The 20,840-nt window shown below is 36.8% G+C and overlaps 1 protein-coding gene across 1 annotated transcript in view; it reads right to left on the bottom strand.

The window, feature by feature from the left end:
* The window catches only part of TM2D1 (TM2 domain containing 1), a 46,093-nt gene that overhangs the window by 9,040 nt on the left and 16,213 nt on the right, over positions 1–20,840 (bottom strand). Inside the window, exons 4-5 of the mRNA XM_032301905.1 lie at positions 18,223–18,314; positions 8,403–8,476 (exon numbers count right to left, since the gene is read on the bottom strand). Of these exons, the coding sequence (XP_032157796.1) occupies positions 8,403–8,476; positions 18,223–18,314 (166 nt within the window). The remainder of the gene's footprint in view (positions 1–8,402; positions 8,477–18,222; positions 18,315–20,840) is intronic.

Below are 20,840 nucleotides of genomic sequence, written 5' to 3'. Positions count from 1 at the left end.
TAAGTGCTTCTAATTGCAGCCGAGTATTAGAGGATGCATCCATTCTCCTATTAGTGTATAAATCTAAGGTTGATTCCAACTTCCTGTTACACAAACAGGCTATAATGGACAAAATCTTTGCACATAACCCCTTGTGGACAGCAGTATAATTTTTTTCAGAGTAAATGCCCAGAAGTATTTACTAGTTATTTGGGTGATTCTATGAATCACCTATTAGTTTACTATACTCATTTAACTGTTAGGATCTATCTTTTCTGGTTGATTAGCATAAATTATTTGTATATTCCACATATCAATTCTTGTTGCTAGTAAACTTTTATTCAGTCTGTTCAGTGATAAGTTGGTCTATGCTTATAGTATCTTTTTTAAAATAGAATTTTTTAATTTTAAGGTAATCAAATTCACTAATTTTTTTTCTTTATTATTTACATCTTATGGATCTTGTTTAAAAAGACTTAACCAGTCTAAGGTCTCTTCCATTAGCTGTATATGAAAGTTTATCTTGCAGGCCTGGGTGGCTCAGTCAGTTAAGCATCTGCTTTCACCTCAGGTGATGATTCCGGGTTCCTAGGATCAAGCCCCACATGGGTCTCCCTGCTCAGTGGGAAGCCTGCTTCTCCTCTCCCTCTGTCACTCTCTTGTTCAAATAAATATATAAAATATTTTTTAAAAAACGAAGTTGGGGCGCCTGGGTGGCTCAGTGCGTTAAAGCCTCTGCCTTCGGCTCTGTTTATCATCTCAGGGTCCTGGGATCGAGTCCAGCATCGGGCTCTCTGCTCAGCAGGGAGCCTGCTTCCTCCTCTCTCTCTTTCTGCCTACTTGTAAAATAAATAAAATACTAAAAAAAAAAAGTTTCTGTTCTCCTAAGTATATACCCAAAAGAACTGAACAGGGGTTTTATTTTTTTTTTTTTTAAGATTTTATTTATTCGTTTGACAGAAAGAGAGATCACAAGCAGGCACAGAGAGAGAGGAAGGAAGAGAGCTCTCCACTAAGCAGAGAGCCCCATGCGGGGCTCGATCCCAGGATCCCAAGATCATGACCTGAGCCGAAGACAGAGGTTTTAACCCACTGAGCCACCCAGGTGCTCCTGAACAGGGGTTTTAAATAGATATGTATACACAAATATTCATAGCAGAATGATTCACAATAGCCCGAACATGGAAACAATCCAAGTGTCCATCAACAGATGGACAGATAAACAAAATGTGGTATACACATACAACGGAATACTCTTCAGCCATAAAAGGGAACAAAGTTCTAATACATGCCACAGTATCAATGAACCTTGAACACATTATTTAAAATGAAATAAGCCTGACATAAAAGGACAAATACACAATTCTTTTTATATGAAATACCTAGAATAGGCAAATCCAGAGACAGAAAATAGATCAGAGGATACCAGGGACTGGGAGGTGTGGGAAATGGGGAGTTATTGCTTAGTGGGTACAGAGTTTCTGTTTGCAGTGATGAAAAATTTTTGGAAATAGATCGTGGTGACAGTTGTGCAACATTTTGAATGTCATTAATGCTACTGAACTGTATATTTAAAAAAGGATAAAATAACAAATTTTATATTTTACATATATATATATTTTTTTTACCACACCAGACGAGAGCTTACTTTATGTAAACTTTATTAATATTGTAGTTTTTCTTGCAATTTTATAAACCTTTGATTTTGTTGGTGGAAAATGTATTTTTGCTTGAACATATTTCTGTAACATTTAATAAATTAACTAAAGAAAAAAATGTGGTTACTAGTACTTTTTTTTTATTTTTTTAAGATTTTTTAAAAAAATTTCTTTATTTGACAGAGATCACAAGTAGGCAGAGATGCAGGCAGAGAGGAGGAAGCAGGCTCCCTGCTGAGCAGAGAGCCCAATGCGGGGCTGGATCCAAGGACCATGGAATCATGAGCTGAGCCGAAGGCAGAGGCTTTAACCCACTGAGCCACCCAGGCGCCCCTAGTAAGTACTTTAATACCTAACCTTTAACAATAGCTATCTATGCTCCCTCATTAATGTCTTTGCATTGTCACTGAAGTCATACTGGCTTAGGTAACTCATATTATCTTACAAATTTAAAATGTTATGAATGAATTAAGGAGGAAAAGAAAAACTAAGAATACCTTATATACCTCTATCAATGCACCCTTTTATGCAATCTAATCTACTTTTGAGTTTCTCCATATGAAGAATCCAAATACTAACACTGGCAAGATTAAATCATCTCCTAAAGACCTATTAACCTGGTGAAAAAAGTAAAGTGACTCAACTGTCTGCAATTAGAGGACAACGATGCAACCTGTGTCCATTCCAGTTCTCCCAAAAATATATATACTTTTAAAAGTCAAACTACATTTTTGTGTTCATAGTTGACTTCTCTGTGTGGTTAATTTTAATCTGAGGCCATTAAAACCCTCTTATTAGTCACATTTAAATTAAACACCAAAATTCCTATTAAGTGCCAGAAGTTATATATGCAGACCCCTGACTTCATTTGATTCAAAACCTGGTTAGTATTAATCCTAAATAACCAATATAAACATCATTCCTTAATAAATGAATAAGATTTGAAGCCATCAAAAGAAATGAAATCTGCCACTTGCCAGGATGTGGATGAACTAGAGGGTATTATGCTTAGCAAAGTAAGTCAATCAGAGAAAGACAATTATCATATAATCTCCCTGATATGAGGAAGTTGAGAGGCAACGTGGGAGGTTTGGGGGGTAGGAAAAGAATAAATGAAACAAGATGGGACTGGGAGGGAGACAAACCATAAGAGACTCTTAATCTCACAAAACAAACTGAGGGCTGCTGAGGGGAGGAGGGTAGGGCGAGGGTGGTGGGGTTATGGACATTGGGGTAGGTATGTGCTATGAAGTGTGTAAACCTGGCAATTCACAGACCTGTACCCCTGGGGCTAATAATACATTATATGTTAATTTAAAAATAAAAAAATTTTTTTAAAAAGAAATGAATAAGATTCATACATGGTATCTCCTGAAGAAAACCCAGCTTTGGGATTAGTCTCAAAACCAGTTTAAGATACTCTCTGTTTTTTGAACATTCCTTTAATTCACTGAATAAATATCTGCCCACAAGAAAAGTGAACTAAGCGAGGGGTCCCTGGGTGGCTGAGTTGGTTAAGCAACTGCCTTCGGCTCAGGTCATGATCCCGGAGTACCAGGATCGAGTCCTGCTGCGGACTCCCAGCTCCACGGGGAGTCTGCTTCTCCTCTCTCATGCTCTCTTTCACTGTCTCCCTCTCAAATAAATAAAATCTTAAAAAAAAAAAAAAGGAAAATAAAAGTGAACTAAGTGAAATCTACCTAATTAAGATCACATAACAGAGCAAAGGCTACACAAATTATCGGTTTCTTTAGTTATCCAGTTTATTTCCCCAACTAATCACACCAGGATTAAATAAGTAATACAGAGGGCTATTTGAAAGATTTGATATCTAAAATGTCTACTGGTTTTTATATACTGCTATCGTACATCTTGTGAACTATCAAGGACTTAGATCAATTCTTCTAGTACTGGTAACTGATTGAGGGTGATTACAGATTTAGTTCTTCCTTTGATCAATAGTATATGTATGTCACAGAGCAAGGGAATAGGCTATATTTTGGATAAAACAAACTAGCTTACACAGAAGTGAACCTACAACTTGAGCCTTGCTCATGCTCTAGACTGAAAAGCCTAGGCTTCTAAAATTTTTAGTAAAATTCAAAGGATTTAAACAAGATAAAAATCAAGATAACTCATTTTTATTTTTATTTTAAGCCAGCAGTTCCCAAGGAAACATTTTATTTCTGATAATAAATGGAATCTTATTATCACAACACTTTGGGGATAGACTTTACGTTCCTCTAGGGCAGAACCTCAACTTATTATACCTGATAGGTCTCCCTAAACCCATTTTCACTGATGGCATAAAACCTACTTTTTTTTTTTTTTTTTTTTTTTTTGACAGAGAGAACACAAGTAGGCAGAGAGACAGGCAGAGAGAGACGGGGAAGCAGGCTCCCTGCTGAGCAGAGAGCCTGACTCGGGGCTAGATCCCAGGACCCTGAGATCATGACCTGAGCTAAAGGCTGAGGCTTAACCCACTGAGCTACCCAGATGCCCCTAAAACCTACCATTTATAGTTTATCATATCTTTTATTTTATTCATTACTTCTCAAGTGACACTAGGAAATGTAGAACTTCAAGGTCCTAAAGAAAAAGCAAACACTTTTAAAAACTACCTTTTTTTTAGCTTCTCATCTTCCCTATTATTGGCACAAGGCTACACTTTTCACAAGATATATTGCATTCAGTTCAAATCAGCCCAAATTATCGATGGTATACACTATGTTTAGCATACTACCAGTGCTACAGTAAATTTTTTTTCTACTGAAATTTATGTGTGAAAAGTCAGACCTGGTGTCTAAAAGTTAAAAAAAAAAACACAGAAGCACTATATAATTCAGTGCTAAAAATATTATCTATAATATCAAACTAGAGATATTTTATAAATTTTACAAATTTATAAAATTCATTAATGTCTTGGAATTATGCTGCTTCTATGAATTTCTACTTATACTGTTATTAGTCCCTTAAGGAGAGCTACTCTGTAATGTTAATAGGAATAAAAATGAAAGCAATTTCTTCCATGATGCATAGAATATTTTTAAATTGTCGCAAAGTACCCTGACATACTTCCAACAACTTTCTACATTCCAATTCATATTTCCATTTTCCCTCCACCCATCTTCATCTTTTTGATTTGTGGCCATCTTATCCCCACACAACGGAGGAAACTTTCTTTTTGTTTGGCAGATACCGTATCAGTGGTTTTGGTATAGTTAAAAAAAATCCCGTGCACCTGGATGGCTCAGTCATTAAGCATCTGTCTTTGGCTCCGGTCATGCCTTCAGGGTGCTGGGATCGAAGTGGACATCAAGCCCCACATCGGGCTCCCTGCTCGGCAGGAAGCCTGCTTCTCCCTTTCCCACTCCCCCTGCTTGTGTTCCCTCTCTCTCTGTCAAATAAATAAAATCTTTGAAAAAAAAAAAAAAAAAGTCCAGATTGTGAGTGAGAAGTTTAAATGAAATAAAAATATTCTCCTATTTTTCTGATAAAAGAAATTAAATTTCTAATCAATCCATCATAACACACACACACATATATAAGCACAAAGAATGAATGTTTTAAAATCTTCAGAACTGCCTTATGAATAACTAAAAATACAGTGATTATACACAACAGTTACCTATAACTGAAAGACTGTATGCTACATATGTATCACTGATTTAGATTTTTGCTGAATGCACAAAAGGGCTGAACTAATTCTATGTATTATTTTATACTATTAATTCACACTGCCATTTCTATACTTTTTAAGAACATAAAAAAAAGAAGAAACTTCAAAAGTTTATTAACAAATAGATACTCATTAAAGTATTTTCAGTAAATATAGTGACATGTAAAGGTTACTTTAGTAATACGTGCATTATGTTTTATATTACTTTGATTCAAAGATGAAATAACTAGACCTAATTTTTAAAGAGGATTTTCCTGGATTTTTATTATAAATACTGTGAAGCAAAGTATGTTTTTATAGGTTTTGAGTTCATGCACAATATGTTTCTGGGATCAGAGCCCAAAAGAGAAACATTGCTATTCACTGGGGAACAATATTTAATAGCAAAAAGAAAAAGAAAAAACAGGATGGAGAGAATGAGAAAGAAGAATAAATAAAAAGATGGACAAATGTAAAAGGTTTATGATAAGTTGGAAAAAATGTACTTGGGAGAAAAACATTGACACAGTTTATGTTTTATTAAAAACATTTTATTTGCTGAAAAAATAATTCTTAAAAACTAAAGTAGTCAACATCACAAGTTAAGTAGATTAAATGATGTGTAAAGCAAGATTACACCTCTTATTTGACTACATTTGAAAAATTTATGTTTTCCCTAATCTAAAAGCAGTCTAAACCTAACGTGGCCATACCTTTTGAAATGTCTTAATTAGGAAAATTAACTGCAGAAATTCAAATACTCTAATTCTGTCTCAGTATTTCTTAATGCAATAGGTTCAGTTCGAGATCTTTAAGAAAAGAATGATTTGTTCTCGAAAGTTCAGGCATTCGTGTACCAGAAAGCAGTCGCTGAATCAAATAAGCACTATAATTTGATAGAAGTAAACCTTAATATAAAGTGATGACATCATTAAAGAAAGAACCTACTGTGAAAATATTAGGTAAATGGGTTTCAAAGGCATTAAATTTTGGATATCTTAAAGAATCCCAATAATACATGAAATTCCTTGGATCCTCATTTATAGTGAGAAATCCATTTCCAAGCATATGTGCACAAGTACCTTAGCCTCTTCATGCCTGCTTGCCTGTCCTCCAGTCAGAGAAGGCAGGATATTTGGTTAGGCATATGTTTATGAATAAAGACAGGAAAATTCCAACTTTAAAACCAAATATTTTCCTTGTTTAATTCTGGTATCTTATTGGTCCATATGCTGCCTCCTCCTCACAGTATGGTACCCTCCTCACAGTATGCTACCCGAATCTCCTGGATTTTGACTTTCTTTTAAAACATAAGGATTAACATCAAGCAGACAGAATTGAGGAGTGGAAATATTGTATGAGAAAGAAGACCAAAACTGATGATGATCTATATACATACTGACACTCTTGCTGGAGACATGAGGTGCTCCATAAATGCTTACTGAAATGCTGCTTTGTGACATTTGTTGTGGTAAATTCATTCCCCTCTCTAATTTAAGAATCTTCATAAGTTAACCACCATCGGTTCAGTGCGTCAAACATCTGGTGGCACTTTAAAATGCTAAAGGACAGGGACGCCTGGGTGGCTCAGTTGGTTAAGCAGCTGCCTTCGGCTCAGGTCATGATCCCAGGGTCCTGGGATCGAGTCCCACATCGGGCTCCTTGCTCGGCAGGGAGCCTGCTTCTCCCTCTGCCTCTGCCTGCCTCTCTGTCTGCCTGTGCTCGCTCGCGCTCTCTCCCTCTGTCTCTGAAAAATAAATAAAATCTTTAAAAAAAAAAAAAAAAAATTAAAATGCTAAAGGACAGCACTTCAACATGCTACACCTGCCTCTATACCACTGCAGCAGGAGAAGATGAGGTTACCACAGAGAAGCAGAGAGAGGTATCAGGAGAGTTCCTGAATACCTTATTTGGTTATATGGATTTGGTCGTACCCAAGGCTAGCCCCACTCCTAGATTTTCTACAGAATGCCCAGACAGTCCTTTTTTCTTTCTGGATTTCAGTTTCTATAATTTACAACCAAGAAACACTGATATAGAGTGCCTGTCCATTAAAAAAAAAAAAAAAGAAAATATTGTTTGTGTCTCCACATATTCATATGTAAATATCAGATCCCCATTAATATCCTATTATAGTAATTGACAAATGTGGCTGTGACTATCAGGAAAAGAAATAATATATTGAGAAATAATCTTAATCCCTATTAAAGATTCATAATACAAATTACAAAGATTCTCAGAAGTTATCCAGTAAAGAAATCTCAGTTGAATTCACATTTACAAATTGTATTTGAGCATAGAATCCTTTTTTTTAAAATGACAAGACAGTAGTCTTTTAGAACTACTAACTAGTAGAACACAGGTTGGGAAATGTTACTTGGAAACACAGCTATGATCCCCTAGATGCAGAATCTAAAGAAAAACTGGAAAAGCTTTCCTAACTGCTTTCTAAAATACTTATTTTTAAATTTTTTTTACTTTCATTTTTTTTTTAAATCAAAAAAAGAATTTTTTTTCAGTGAGGCCAAAACACTGGGCAGACAGTGGACTAGTGTCTCAAACACTGTCTTCAAAGTGTTGAAAACCGTTCTAGGTTTTTATCAGGAAAATGTGGGCCAAAGTTTGGTGGATACATGCAGCAGAGGCAGCAAAGGTCAGGTTGATCACTGTCTTGAGGGTCAGTCACATGGGGTCTTGCTGGCTCGGGCAGTCCTTATTGCTTGAGGAGGTAGTTTCAGTTCCCATGGGGGATACTCCACCCACAGGGTCTTTTATGTGATTAAAAGATAAAATGTGGGGACGCCTGGGTGGCTCAGTTGGTTGAGCAGCTGCCTTCGGCTCAGGTCGTGATCCCGGTGTCCTGGGATCGAGTCCCGCATCGGGCTCCTTGCTCAGCAGGGAGCCTGCTTCTCCCTCTGCCTCTGCCTGCCATTCTGTCTGCCTGTGCTCGCTCTCTCCCCCTCTCTCTCTCTGATAAATAAATAAAATCTTAAAAAAAAAAAAGATAAAATGTGCTTTCTAATATATTTAAAATATACCAGGAAAAGATCAGAGAACTCATATTTGAATGGAAAAGTATTTCATCTTCTAGACCGAAACTAACTTACCTGCATTGAAATAAGAATGAAATCAATTAGGCTCCCAATTCCACAAAACCCTACTGTGCAAAACTTTAACAAACCTGGAAAAAAAAATAAAGTCACTTAAAATTTGGAAGTCTTATAAATATTAACATTTCTATTTCCTAGTAAACCATTAGGTATACTATACCACAAACTCTTTATATATCAAGAATATAAAATTAACACTTTAAAAACTCAAATCTTCACCTGAAAATGAGAAAGGTTTAAAAAAACCCTCTATAGGGGTGCCTGGGTAGTTCAGTGGGTTAAAGCCTCTGCCTTCGGCTCAGGTCATGATCCCAGGGTCCTGGAATCAAGTCCCGCATCAGGCTCTCTGCTCAGCAGAAAGCCTGCTTCCTCCTCTCTCTGCCTGCCTCTCTGCCTACTTGTGATATCTGTCAAATAAATAAAATCTTAAAAAAAAAAAAACCCTCTATATAGAAAGTCACAAAAAATTAATTCACTTAACAAATAAGTATTATGAACTGAAATAAAAACTCAATATAATCTTACAAAATTTCTTATAAGTCCTAAAGAAATAAATCTTTAAATTGCATTACTCCAGAGCCATAGCATGTATCTTAGTCCTTATTTATTTATTTAGGCTTAACATATTATGTGATTGAAATTTTAATACACATTTACATTAGAAAGTTCAAACAAATAAAGATGGTCAAGTCAGAAAAAATAACCAAGATAAAACTTTGATCTTATAAACTGCAAAATTTTATTAGCAACCCAATTATCTTTATCCTATACTTAATTATCTTAAACTTATCCTATATTTTTTAGGAAAAAAGCATCTCATGTTCATTAATTCTATAATCAAAATCAACAATTCTATGCACTGTATACACCTCTGCCTTCCATCATAACCTTGGAACTAGGGTACTGAACAGATCATTACAGAACATAGAATCTAGGACATACACAATGATATAACACAAAACCATGATGATGGAATAAAGAGACAGGTTGGGGGTGGGGGTGGGATGAGTAATCTCTCTTCTATATTTAAACTTAATTGCTTTCCAGACATATAAAAATGGTAGGAAACAAGACTCTTCGTGAAAGGGTAGTTCTAAGTATCAACTATAAACAGATGCCAGCTAAAAATCACAAGAGTGGATGAGATCACCTCCTGCACACAATTTGGGAGTATACAAATAAGACTGAAACATATAATTACATTAGACTTTTTATTATTAGACATATCGCAGAATAATATAAGTACAAAGATAACACATGATCAAAATTCCTTTAAAACTATAATATAGAGATTATATAAAATTCTGCTTTCACTTTTCTTCAAAACACTTGTTATGTTACCTAATATTTTATATTTGTTCTATCTGTCTCATGGAAGTCCCACTAGGGGAGGATCTTTCATCTGGTTCATTTATTCCTGTGTCCTTAGTACCTACAACACCACATGCCACAAAGTAGATGCTTGATATTTGTAAAATGAATTGATAAGTTGTCTCAGCTTTTGTTTCCTAAAGACCTCTAACTTTTTAGCCATTATCTTATATAACAACTCCTTTAATCATTTTTTTCAATAGTTGCATTTTATTATAGTAGCCCAGGGAACTTGATGAACTCAACTGGTATATTCTATCCTTCACTCATTCATTCAATTTCTGAAATGTATCTCTCTTCACACAGCAATTTAATGTAAATTTGGAAATGTCACAAAGATTGCTTTTTTCAATATTCTTATAACAATATTAATTTTAAGAATGGTTCTGCAGCACATGGGTGGCTCAGTCAGTTAAGCTCAGGTCATGATCTCAGCCCAATCCAGCTAAGTGCTGGGCACTAAGCCTGCACAAGATTCTTTCTCTCCCTCTGCTCCTTCCTCAATGCCCCCTCTCTATCAAAAAAAAAAAAAAAGTTTTTCAAAAAAAGTTTTTTTTAATTACTTGCTACCCTATTAAGAAAACATAACCATGTCAGAGCCTTTGCTCTTGTCATGAACCTTTCCAACAATATTCTGTAGATCTTCTCATTTCTCGGGCTACTTCTTCAGAGAAGTCTAACCTGCCTATCTAAAGCAGCACGCCACTTCCCCCAAAGCCCCTTGCCCTATCACATCACCCCTATTTATTGCCTTTTTGGTGCTGATTAAAAATATGTAACAGCCTCATTTGCTGCTTTGTTCATTCATTCTCTGTTTTCCTCTGCCATGTAAATTCCTCAAGACAGGGTCCTTATCTTACTCAAGTCAATTCCATGAATAGTACCTGACAGATGTTAAGAGTTTGATAAATATTTCTTGTATGACTATCAAGAAAGTAGCAACAATTTCAATGTTTAACAGAGAGGAATTATCTCAGAAAAATCAAGGTATACCTAATAAGAGAGAATACTATGCAGCTGTTTAAAACAATGACATAGAAGTATATTTCTTGGCAAAGTAATGTGATAACACTCAAAAAGAAAATGATAATGAGTCATGACAATCTGTATATTCTGCTGCTGAACCCCCCCTTTTTTTTTTTAAGATTTTATTTATTTACTTCACAGAGAGAGAGATCACAAGTAGGCAGAGAGGCAGGCAGAGAGACAGAGGGGGAAGCAGGCTCCCTGCTGAGCAGAGAGCCCAGGCGGGACTCCATTCCAGGACCCTGAGACCATGACCTGAGCCAAAGGCAGAGGCTTAACCCACTGAGCCACCCCGGTGCCCCTGCTGAATCCCTTCTTAAGGGTGCTTCAGAAAAATGAACAGGAGGTTCCTGTTCAGATAAACATTAGATAAGGACATGACATGTGCGTTTGGAACTTTGGTGAGTGTCACCTACTCCTGAAGTCACACATTTAAAGAAACTATAGAACAGATCCAAGATGATATTTTAGCAATCTGCAAACTGAACTACAGTGACAGATAGCAGATGAGTATTTGCTTGGGAAAGAGCAGGATAGGAGGGCCAAAAGGTAGGGATTACAAAGGGCAGGAGGAAGCTTTGGGGGGTGATAGATATGGTCATCATCTTGATTCTGGGGACTGTTTTGTAAGTGTATACATATGTCTAACTTATCAAACTGTACATTTAAAATATGCATTTTAATGTATATCATTTGTACCTCAATAAAATGCTGCTATTTAAACTTCTTTTAGCTTTCCAAATATAAAAATATTTTATGAAAATAAAATAGGAAGGACACTAAGGGTTAAAGGAGATAGAGAAAAAGTAAAAACTCAGAATAGTACATGGCACATGGCAAATACTTAAAATGTTAGCCCAGTCTTTACATCTCCTACCACTGTTTCTACTATTCCTACAATTACTATTCACTGAGAAATGTAGGCAGCATAAATTCACATTCTTTTTTTTTTTTAAGATTTTGTTTATCTATTTGACACACACAGAGAGAGAGATCACAAGTAGGCATAGAGGCAGGCAGAGAGAGGAGGGGAAGCAGGCCCCCTGCTGAGCAGAGAGCCTGATACGGAGCTTGATCCCAGCATCCTGGGATCATGACCTGAGCAGAAGGCAGAGGCTTAACCCACTGAACCACCCTGGTGCCCATAAATTCACATTCTTTATAGTAGAATCATCTAACCTAGTCTCATACCTTACAAATTCCTTCTGGCTGGGTTATTCCCAAACTACTCCAAGATCCCTTCTAATGCACTGTGTTCTCCTATTCTCCTCGGCCATCTCTACATTTACATGGGCTACGCTATTCTCTGCCTTGACTCCTCCTCTGCCCACCTCCACCCCCCTGTTCCCAATCATCTAGCTAACCCCTAAGAGTCATTTAAAACTTTTAAAAAGCCTTCTCTAATATCTCCAGGATGAATTTAAAAATATTCCTAGATGCTCCCCAGACCTGCCCTTAACTTTCAGCACGGCACATGTATCATGGTATGACTTGCTATGCATTTTTATTTATTTGCCTTCCCCTTCTCTTCTGTGAGCAACTGGAAGTCAGTGCTGTGTCATTCCCATAACTAGTCAATCTGACTACTGAAGAAACAAACTATATCAAGAGTAAATTATCTTATCTGCAAAAAATGATCAACTTGAACAACACAAAGTAGCATACATTCTAAACAGCATTTATTAAAACCAATACAAACCATTATTTTTAAAGATTTCATTATTTTGAGCATAATACCAGTTTTTTTTTTAAGTGAGGTTATTTGTGAACTACCAAAAGTAGACTGACTTTTTTTTTTTTTTTTTCAAATCAAAAAGTGTCTCTTTGTACAGACATGATTTACTAACTCCTTACTGTGAAAAGGAGTATTGGTTTTCGATTTTAAAAACTGTTTTAAAATTCCAAATAAAAGCGTTTCTAATAAAGAAGGATCCATTTTTATCCTGAACCATTACTATTATAGATTCCTTCAAACAGATTATGCTGCCAGATGACATTAATAAAGTTCATGTTTTGAGTGTACTTTATACTTTAGTAACCTAAACTTTACATTTTAAAAACATGAATTCAATCAAAGGATTTACTTGGATATAAAACAAAAAGAACAGAGATTAATTTGGGGTATTTAAAAAAACTCTGGTATTTTTTCTTTTATTACAGGTTGAGTCTTGCAAATACTGCTGTCTGCATGACTGTATTAGAGAACGTAGATTATCGCATACTGAAGTTGCTATTTGCCAAACCACAGGTGTTCTATAATGATTTGGTAATTGGCTATCACTATTCTTTTTGTGTCTGTACCTATAAAAGAGAGTTTTCAAATCTTAGAACAGTTTAACCTATAAATCCCTTTATTTGTCCCATGATCTGTGGATATTATATACCAGTCTAAACTGGTAAATTCAAGCTCAAAAAAAAGAAGAAGAAGAAGAAGAATATAACCAAAGATTTTTAAGATTTGGACTTAAAAACACTTTGTTATTCTCATAATAAGAAAGTATTTACATTTTAAAAGGAATACCACCATGAAAAGAGTATCTCTCTCCTGATCCAAAAGAGCTATTAGCTTTGGGAATCCATAATCCTTTAATGCTACAGATGGACAAAGCAAAATATGCTAGCTATTGCATATAAAAAAAAAATCAGAGATGTTAGCACAGTTAAGAATACAAAGAGAGAATACTATTAGAAAAATAAGGTTTCATTGTAAAAAAAGTTTCTAGTTCATGTAGCACTTGCATCCTGAGGAATAAATCAATTAAAGGAAATAAAGTTATATATAAAGTTACAGTCACGGGCTAAAAAGGAATTTGAAATAACTGAAAAGAAAATTCTGGGGGAGCCTGGGTGGTTTAGTCAGTTAAGCATCCAACTCTTGATTCCACAGCTCAGGTCTTCATCTCAGGGCCATGAATTCAAGCCCCTAATTAAAAATTTTAAAATGTTTTAAAATTTAAAAAAAAAAAACTTTCTTAAAGGAATTTTTAGATCTTATCAAGTTTTATTCATTCTCACCCCCAACACATTTCCCTTATTTAATCCTGAAGTAAAATTTATATAATGAAATATCACATTCAACACTAAACTACTTAGAAAAATCAAGTTTCGTATTGCATGATTGATATTATTTATTCTGTTCTTACAAAATTCCAATGATCATAAATAGTTTTAAGGAGGTATCTTTTTTTAAAGATTTTATTTACTTATTTGACAGAGACACAGCGAGAGAGGGAACACATGCAAGAGGAGTGGGAAAGGGAGAAGCAGGCTTCCCACTGAGGAGGGAGCCTTACGTGGGGCTCAATACCAGGACCCTAGGACCATGACCTGAGCCAAAGGCAGACGCTACGCCAGGCGCCTCTTTTTTTTTTTTTTTTTTTTAATTTATTTATTTGACAGACAGAAATCACAAGTAGGCAGAGAGGCAGGCAGAGAGAGGGGGGGGAGGCAGGCTCCCTGCTGAGCAGAGAGCCCGATGTGGGGCTGGGGCTCGATCCCAGGACCCTGAGATCATGACCTGAGCTGAATGCAGAGGCTTTAACCCACTGAGCCACCCAGGCGCCCCTACCCCAGGTGCCTCTTAAGGAAGTATTTTAACAAGCTACCACTGCTTTTCATAACCATGAAGATTAAATAAGATTATAAGAAAAATAGGGATGTCTGGGTGGCTCCACCAGTCAAGCATCTACCTTCAGCTGGGGTCATAATCCCAGGGTCCTGGGATCCAGCTCCACAATGGTCTCCCTGCTCAGCAGGGAGTCTGCTTCTCCCTCTGCCTCCCCACTCTACTCATACTCTCTCTTGCTTCCTCTCAAAGAAATAAAATTTTTTTTAAAAAATATAGAATGTTAGGGTCCATCTGTAACTATTTTCATAGTAAGGTTAGTAGTACAATGATAGTAATCATTTTAATCAAAAAATACCAAAATCTTTAACCTTGAATTCTTAGTAAAAATTAAAATTTCATTTAAAAACATTTAATATTTTAAATTTTTTAAAAATTGTAACTTTAAAAAAAATTGTAACTTTATATATTAGATTAGATTAGTTAATAAGATATATCAAAACCCTTAACAATTCTACTTAAATGCAAGTAAGATACAATCAAAATATTTGAATGCTTAAAAGAAATGAGGATTTTTAGTTAAAGATAATGACTCTGACATACCTACTTAGCTCCTCTCACTCCAAGACCCCACTAAAAAATGGTAAGGAATTTTTAAGGCCCACAAACCCAAAAGAACAAAGAGAATAAAAGGTAAGACAGTAGCAACAAAAATTCAGAAGCCGGAAAGCAGACAAATGAGAAGTGACAGACTTAATGATCTTCAGAAACTTTTATCTTAGGCCAGCAGTCAAAATATGTGTTGAACTAATGAACACCCAAAGGTTGTTGTGATAATACAGTAAGTAATTGGGATGCCTGGGTGACTCGTCATTAAGCGTCTGCCTTCAGTTCAGGTCACAATTCCAGTGTCCTGGGATCAAGTCCTGCTTTGGGCTCCCCGCTCAGCAGAAAGCCTGCTTCCCCCTCTCCCACTCCCCCTGCTTGTGCTCTCTCTCTGACAAACAAAATCTTTTTTAAAAATGCAGTAAGTTATTTAAATCTTTTTTTAAAAATACAGTAAATTATTTAATGATTTTAAAAAAACAAACAAAAAGCCTTTACGCTGTACCATAATGTTGAATGTTAAAAACTGCACTTGCAAGTTTATGGAATCTCACTCAGCCTCCCATGGAAAGGTCCTCTTTGACTGAGGCTCATAATAGACTGGAATAGCAGTGGCCAGAGAAAAACAGCTCCTGGCAGGAAACTAACATTCACTAACCAGATCCACTTCGCAGTGGATAATTTTCCACTTCGCAAAATACAGAGCTTTTTTACTGAGAGTTTTACTTTGCAGGAAGAAAAATTCACAATATACATGTCGACATATTATGATGTGCTGCAGTAAGACAAACACATTAACTTACACATATGACGTGATAGCTCATCTGACCCACATCCGAGGAAGCCAAAAAGTCACTCATTAAGCCAAATATATAAAATAGATTTACTATTTAAAATCATCACAGAATAAACTGTTCTAAAGAACAGTGTTTCCCCTTCCTTCCTAACCTCTTAAAAACTCTCTAAAAGTTAGAAATCTTTCATACACACACACACACACACACACACACACACACACACGTCTGTCTTCATAAAGAGAACACAGAAGAAAATATGAGAATAAAGGCAAAAGGCTTCAGGTGTATTCTCACCATCACCATATTATTTTACTTTCTCATTATGAATCTGATTTCTCTGTCTAACCAGCCAGCCAGCCATCATCTAAAAAGAGAGTTAGACTGAAGGACTGCCATTTTACCAACTCTGAGGCCTTCTGTTCAGATCACAAGGCTTTCCACCATAGGGAATGGTACAGTTACTCTAACATATGGCAGGAAAATGAGTTGGACTGTCACTTAGGCCAGGATTATGGCATCAATCTCCTTCCTCCTTTCTCTGTCACCAGTACTTCTCTGTTCTAAGCCATTTCCCTCAATTCCTCCAATAGAATCTTCCTGAAAAATGAGTCTGACTATAACTCTTCTCTGCTTAAAAACTTTAATGGCTTCTGATATTTAAATTGTAAAGTCCAAACTCCATAAAAAGACACTCAAAGCCCTTTATAATCTGACCACAGACTATCTCTGCAGTCACTTCTCATCTCTTGCCATTATTCTTCCTATGCCAAAAGCTAAACTATCTACCATTCTCTCAGCAGGCACACATACTATCACACCCGGTGCCTTTGCACATACTGTTCTGTGTAATGCCCTCAATCTCTGTAATCTGCTTATCCTTCAATACCTAGTCCAAATGTCACTTCATCAAAGAAGTCCTCTTTAACACCCCAAGGCTGACTAAATCAGTCCCTCTTCTCTCTCTCATAGCACTTTGTCATGGTTCTATAAGAGCTGTATCATAAATGGACCCACCAACATATTTATTTCCTTTTTAACCAATATGAAATATGATCTTCATCATTATTCCCAGAGCACTTACTTACTTAACAGGTAGTAAATGTAGAATAAATGTCTATTAACTGAACAAATTTGTGAGTTCCAGGTAAGGCTGTCAGAAACATACTTCCTACTAATACCACAATAAAGATTCTTCTTTGATCTCTGGTGGGTAGCAACATGGAAAGAATTAAGATTAGCCTTGCTAACTGGAAAAAAAGCATCAGAAACTTTATATTTTGCTCAGTAAAGGGCTAATGTAGGAGCAGAGTACTGTAGTAAATAAAGCATGATCCCTTGAGCCAGAAAATTTGGGTTCAAATTCAGGTCACTAGCAGAGTGTCCTTGGGTAAATCTCTTAATCTCATGACAATTTCCCTATCCATAAAACAAAGATGATAACAACAAATATGTCACAGAATAAAACAAGGCCTCTGGAGTGAGTAAATCCCTTAACCTCTCTGGTGACAATTTCCCTACCTGGTAAAAAAGATTTAAAGAGGATGATAAAGTCAGAGAGCTATAAGGCTTAACTAAGGGCAGGCATATAAAAGTATTGTTTAAACAAAAGCTATCATCAAATCCAAATCAAATGTAAAAATCATCAATGTAAAAATTCACAAGCATTAGTAACTATGGTAAATGGGAAGATTACACTAGAAGGAATGTGTGTGACAGGTCGGGGTGGGGGGTGGCAGCAGAGGGAAGGAAGCTAAGGTTAAAAAAAGTCAGGCTCCACACCAGCTCTTGCGGGTCGCCATAGTTCCAACCCAAGCTTCTCCTGAAAGAAAGCTTCTCTTCCCAAGGGAATATGGCAGAGGTTCAGACAGAAGGGCAAATATTTTTAGAAAGAAGAGATGCACATTTATTCGTAAAATATTTATTAAATGTCCACCATGTTGCCCAGTACTAACAATGACAACTCAAGCCTACTATCCTAAGGAAGTGCCTATACTATTTTGTAAGTATTTTCATAAAGATGAAAATACAGGAAAAGTCAATATTTATTACCCACGCTGAATTGTAGAACTAACAGCTAGCTCTATATTCACAGAAGAGTAACTATTCACCTCCAGTTAATGTCGAACTTGTAACTATTAATAGTATGCACAGATTTAATCTATAAGAATCGGTATATTTAAGGGTGCCTGGGTGGTTTAATCGGTTGGGCATCCAAGTCTTGATTTTGGCTTAGGTCATGATGTCAGGGTCCTGGTGAGCCCCATGTCAGGCTCTGTGCTCGGCACGGAGTCTGCTTGTCCCTCTCACTCTGGTCCTCCCCCTGCTTATGCTCTCTCCCTCTCTCCTTAATAAATAAATAAACTCTTTAAAAGAATAATAAAATGGAAAGAACAGGTATATTTACCTGAAATATAAGTTTCACAAGGATTTTTTCTTGATGAAACATACTCACCCAAGGCAGGGTATCCAAGGTAAAATCGATCTGCTCCCAACCATCCAAGGAAAAGAGACAGCGCAACTGCCACCTTGTATGAATAGCCATTTCTGTACAAAATTAGAACCTGAGAGTTACATACATGTATTTCCAACATGCAAACATTTTAGGAAACAAAACTGTTAATTACGACTTATTTATTCATTTGTTCACTGATCCATTCATTGATTTTCATGCCAGGCACTATTCTAGGTTTTTGGGATATATATATGAACAGAAGAAATAAGGATCCCTGTCCCTGAAGAGCCTTCAGTCAATAGGCAACAAGCAATAAAAATAAACATTTTAAAAGTAAATCATATATTATGTTAAAAAGTCATAAAAGAGGGTTCCTGGGGGGGCTCAGTCAGTTAAGCAGCTGCCTTTGGCTTAGGTCATGATCTCAGGGTCCTGGGATCAAGTCCCTAGGATTGAGCCCTGCCCTGGCTCCATACTTAGCAGGGCATTTGCTTCTCCCTCTCCATATACCCATCAGCTGCCCCTCCACCCCCTCCTTGTGCTCTCTCTTTCTCAAATAAATAAAATCTCAAACACACACACACACACACACACACACACACACACACACACACAAAAGAAAAGTCATAAACGCTATTAACAAAAGAAGTGGAGCAGGTCATTTAGGGAATTCAGAATGCCAGGGGTACAGACGAGGGGGATATAAGATATAAATAGGGTAATAAGAGTAGGCATCATTGAGAAGGTGATAGATAAGCAAAGACCTGAGGGAGGTGAGTTAGTTAGCATGCTATACCTCTAAGGGAGGAGCATCCTAGGCAAAGGTACCTGCTGAGGGGAGCACAGCATACCTGACATGTCTGAGGTCTGTAAAGGAGGCCAGTATAGCAGGAGTGGAATTAGAGAACAGAAGAATAAATAGTAGGAGCTGAGGTCAGAGAGAGGACAAGGCGCAAAGGGGGCAAATCATGTATGGCCCTGAACATCGCTGTAACGACTGGTTTGTACTCTAAAGGATATGAGAAACTACTGCAGGATTTTAAGCAGACGTGTGATATGATCTGATTCAGATTTTAAAGTAATTAGCTGCTGGGCTGAAAACAGACTGTAGGGGAGTACTTGTGAGCTACTGTCGCAATAATATTGAATAACAAACCACTCTAAACCTCAGTGGCTTAAAACAATAAGCAATCATCCTCACACTGCAATGAGCTATGGTTCAGCTTATCCAGGGTGGGTTCAGCCAGGAAATGCTGCTTCAGACTAAAGTTTGGGTCAGTCTGGATCCAGGCTACTTATTTCCTTAAAATCAGTTCCTCTTAGTTTTCCTAGGGTCCAGGCTGCAGGTGTAGCTTTTACCCAGGACAAGTTCTTTTCAGAACTTAACCACCATGATTTAAGAGGAAAGATAAACCTCACAATCACATTTAAGCCCCTGCTTGTTTCATACCTGCTAGCATTACATAAGCCAAATCCAATCACATGGCCAAGCCCCAAACCAACAGAGTAGAAAGTACACACCACCCAGTTAACAGTGATTGAGAGGGATGAATTTGTTGAACAAATGTGAGCTACCACAAGGACAAAGGAGTCTGAAGGCTCTTGCCGTAATCCAGATGAAAATTAATAGTGGCTTGATCTGGAGTCTTAGCAAAAAAAAAAAATACCACTGAGAAGTGATCAGATTCCGGATATGTTCCGAAGTATAACAACTGGATTTCCTGATGTATCCAATTTAGGGAATGAAAAAAGAAAGGAATGAGAATAAAGCTAAGATTTTTGTCCCATGTAACCAGAGGGATGAAGCTATCATTAACCGAGTTGGGGAAGGCTGAAGGTAGACTAGACCTTCAAAAGATGTTCAGGATTTAATTGTTAGACATGTGAGTTTGAGATATTTATCAGATATCCAAGTGGAGTTGTTCAAAAGACAGCTGGATTTATAAGTCTAGAGTTAGGGAGAGAAGTCTGGGCTGGAGATATATATTAGGGAGTTACAAGCATATAGGAAGCATTTTAAACCAGGACATTTCTACGTGAGTATAGACCAAAAAAAAAAAAAAGAGAGAGAGAGAGAAATTCATTGAGCCTTGAGATACTCCAATATTAAGAGATCAAGAAGAGAATAAACTAGAAAGAGACTGGGCAAGAGTTAACAGTGAGGAAGAAGTATAACTAGAAGAGTGTGGTATACTGGAAGTCAAGGGAAGACAGTACAGTGTATTAAGGAGAACAAAGTGATCAGTTGTGCCAAATGTGACTGACAGATCACACAAGTAATGGCTGAGAATTTTCCACTACATTTAATCAAAAAGAGTTCAGTAGTGACCTCAGTGAGGGCAATTTTGGTGATGTGGTATAGGAAAATGACCAAACAAAGCAGGCTTAAGAAAGCCTGGAATGAAAAAAAGAACCCTGAAAAACAGGAGTATTAGACAACTCTCTGAAGTTTTACTGCAAAAGGAAGTAAAGAAACAGAGAGGGAGCTGGAGTTACCACTTTAAAATCAAATCTGATTATGTCGGTCTTACAGTCCTGTTTTTTTGCATTTCACTCACAATTAGGACATTTGGGGAGCTTGGTGGGAGACGGCAGATGGACCAGAGATCCTGTTTATG

This window comes from Mustela erminea, chromosome 10 (genome assembly GCF_009829155.1).
Source record: "Mustela erminea isolate mMusErm1 chromosome 10, mMusErm1.Pri, whole genome shotgun sequence".
NCBI lineage: Eukaryota > Metazoa > Chordata > Mammalia > Carnivora > Mustelidae > Mustela > Mustela erminea.
This window is presented reverse-complemented; position numbering and strand designations above follow the sequence as displayed.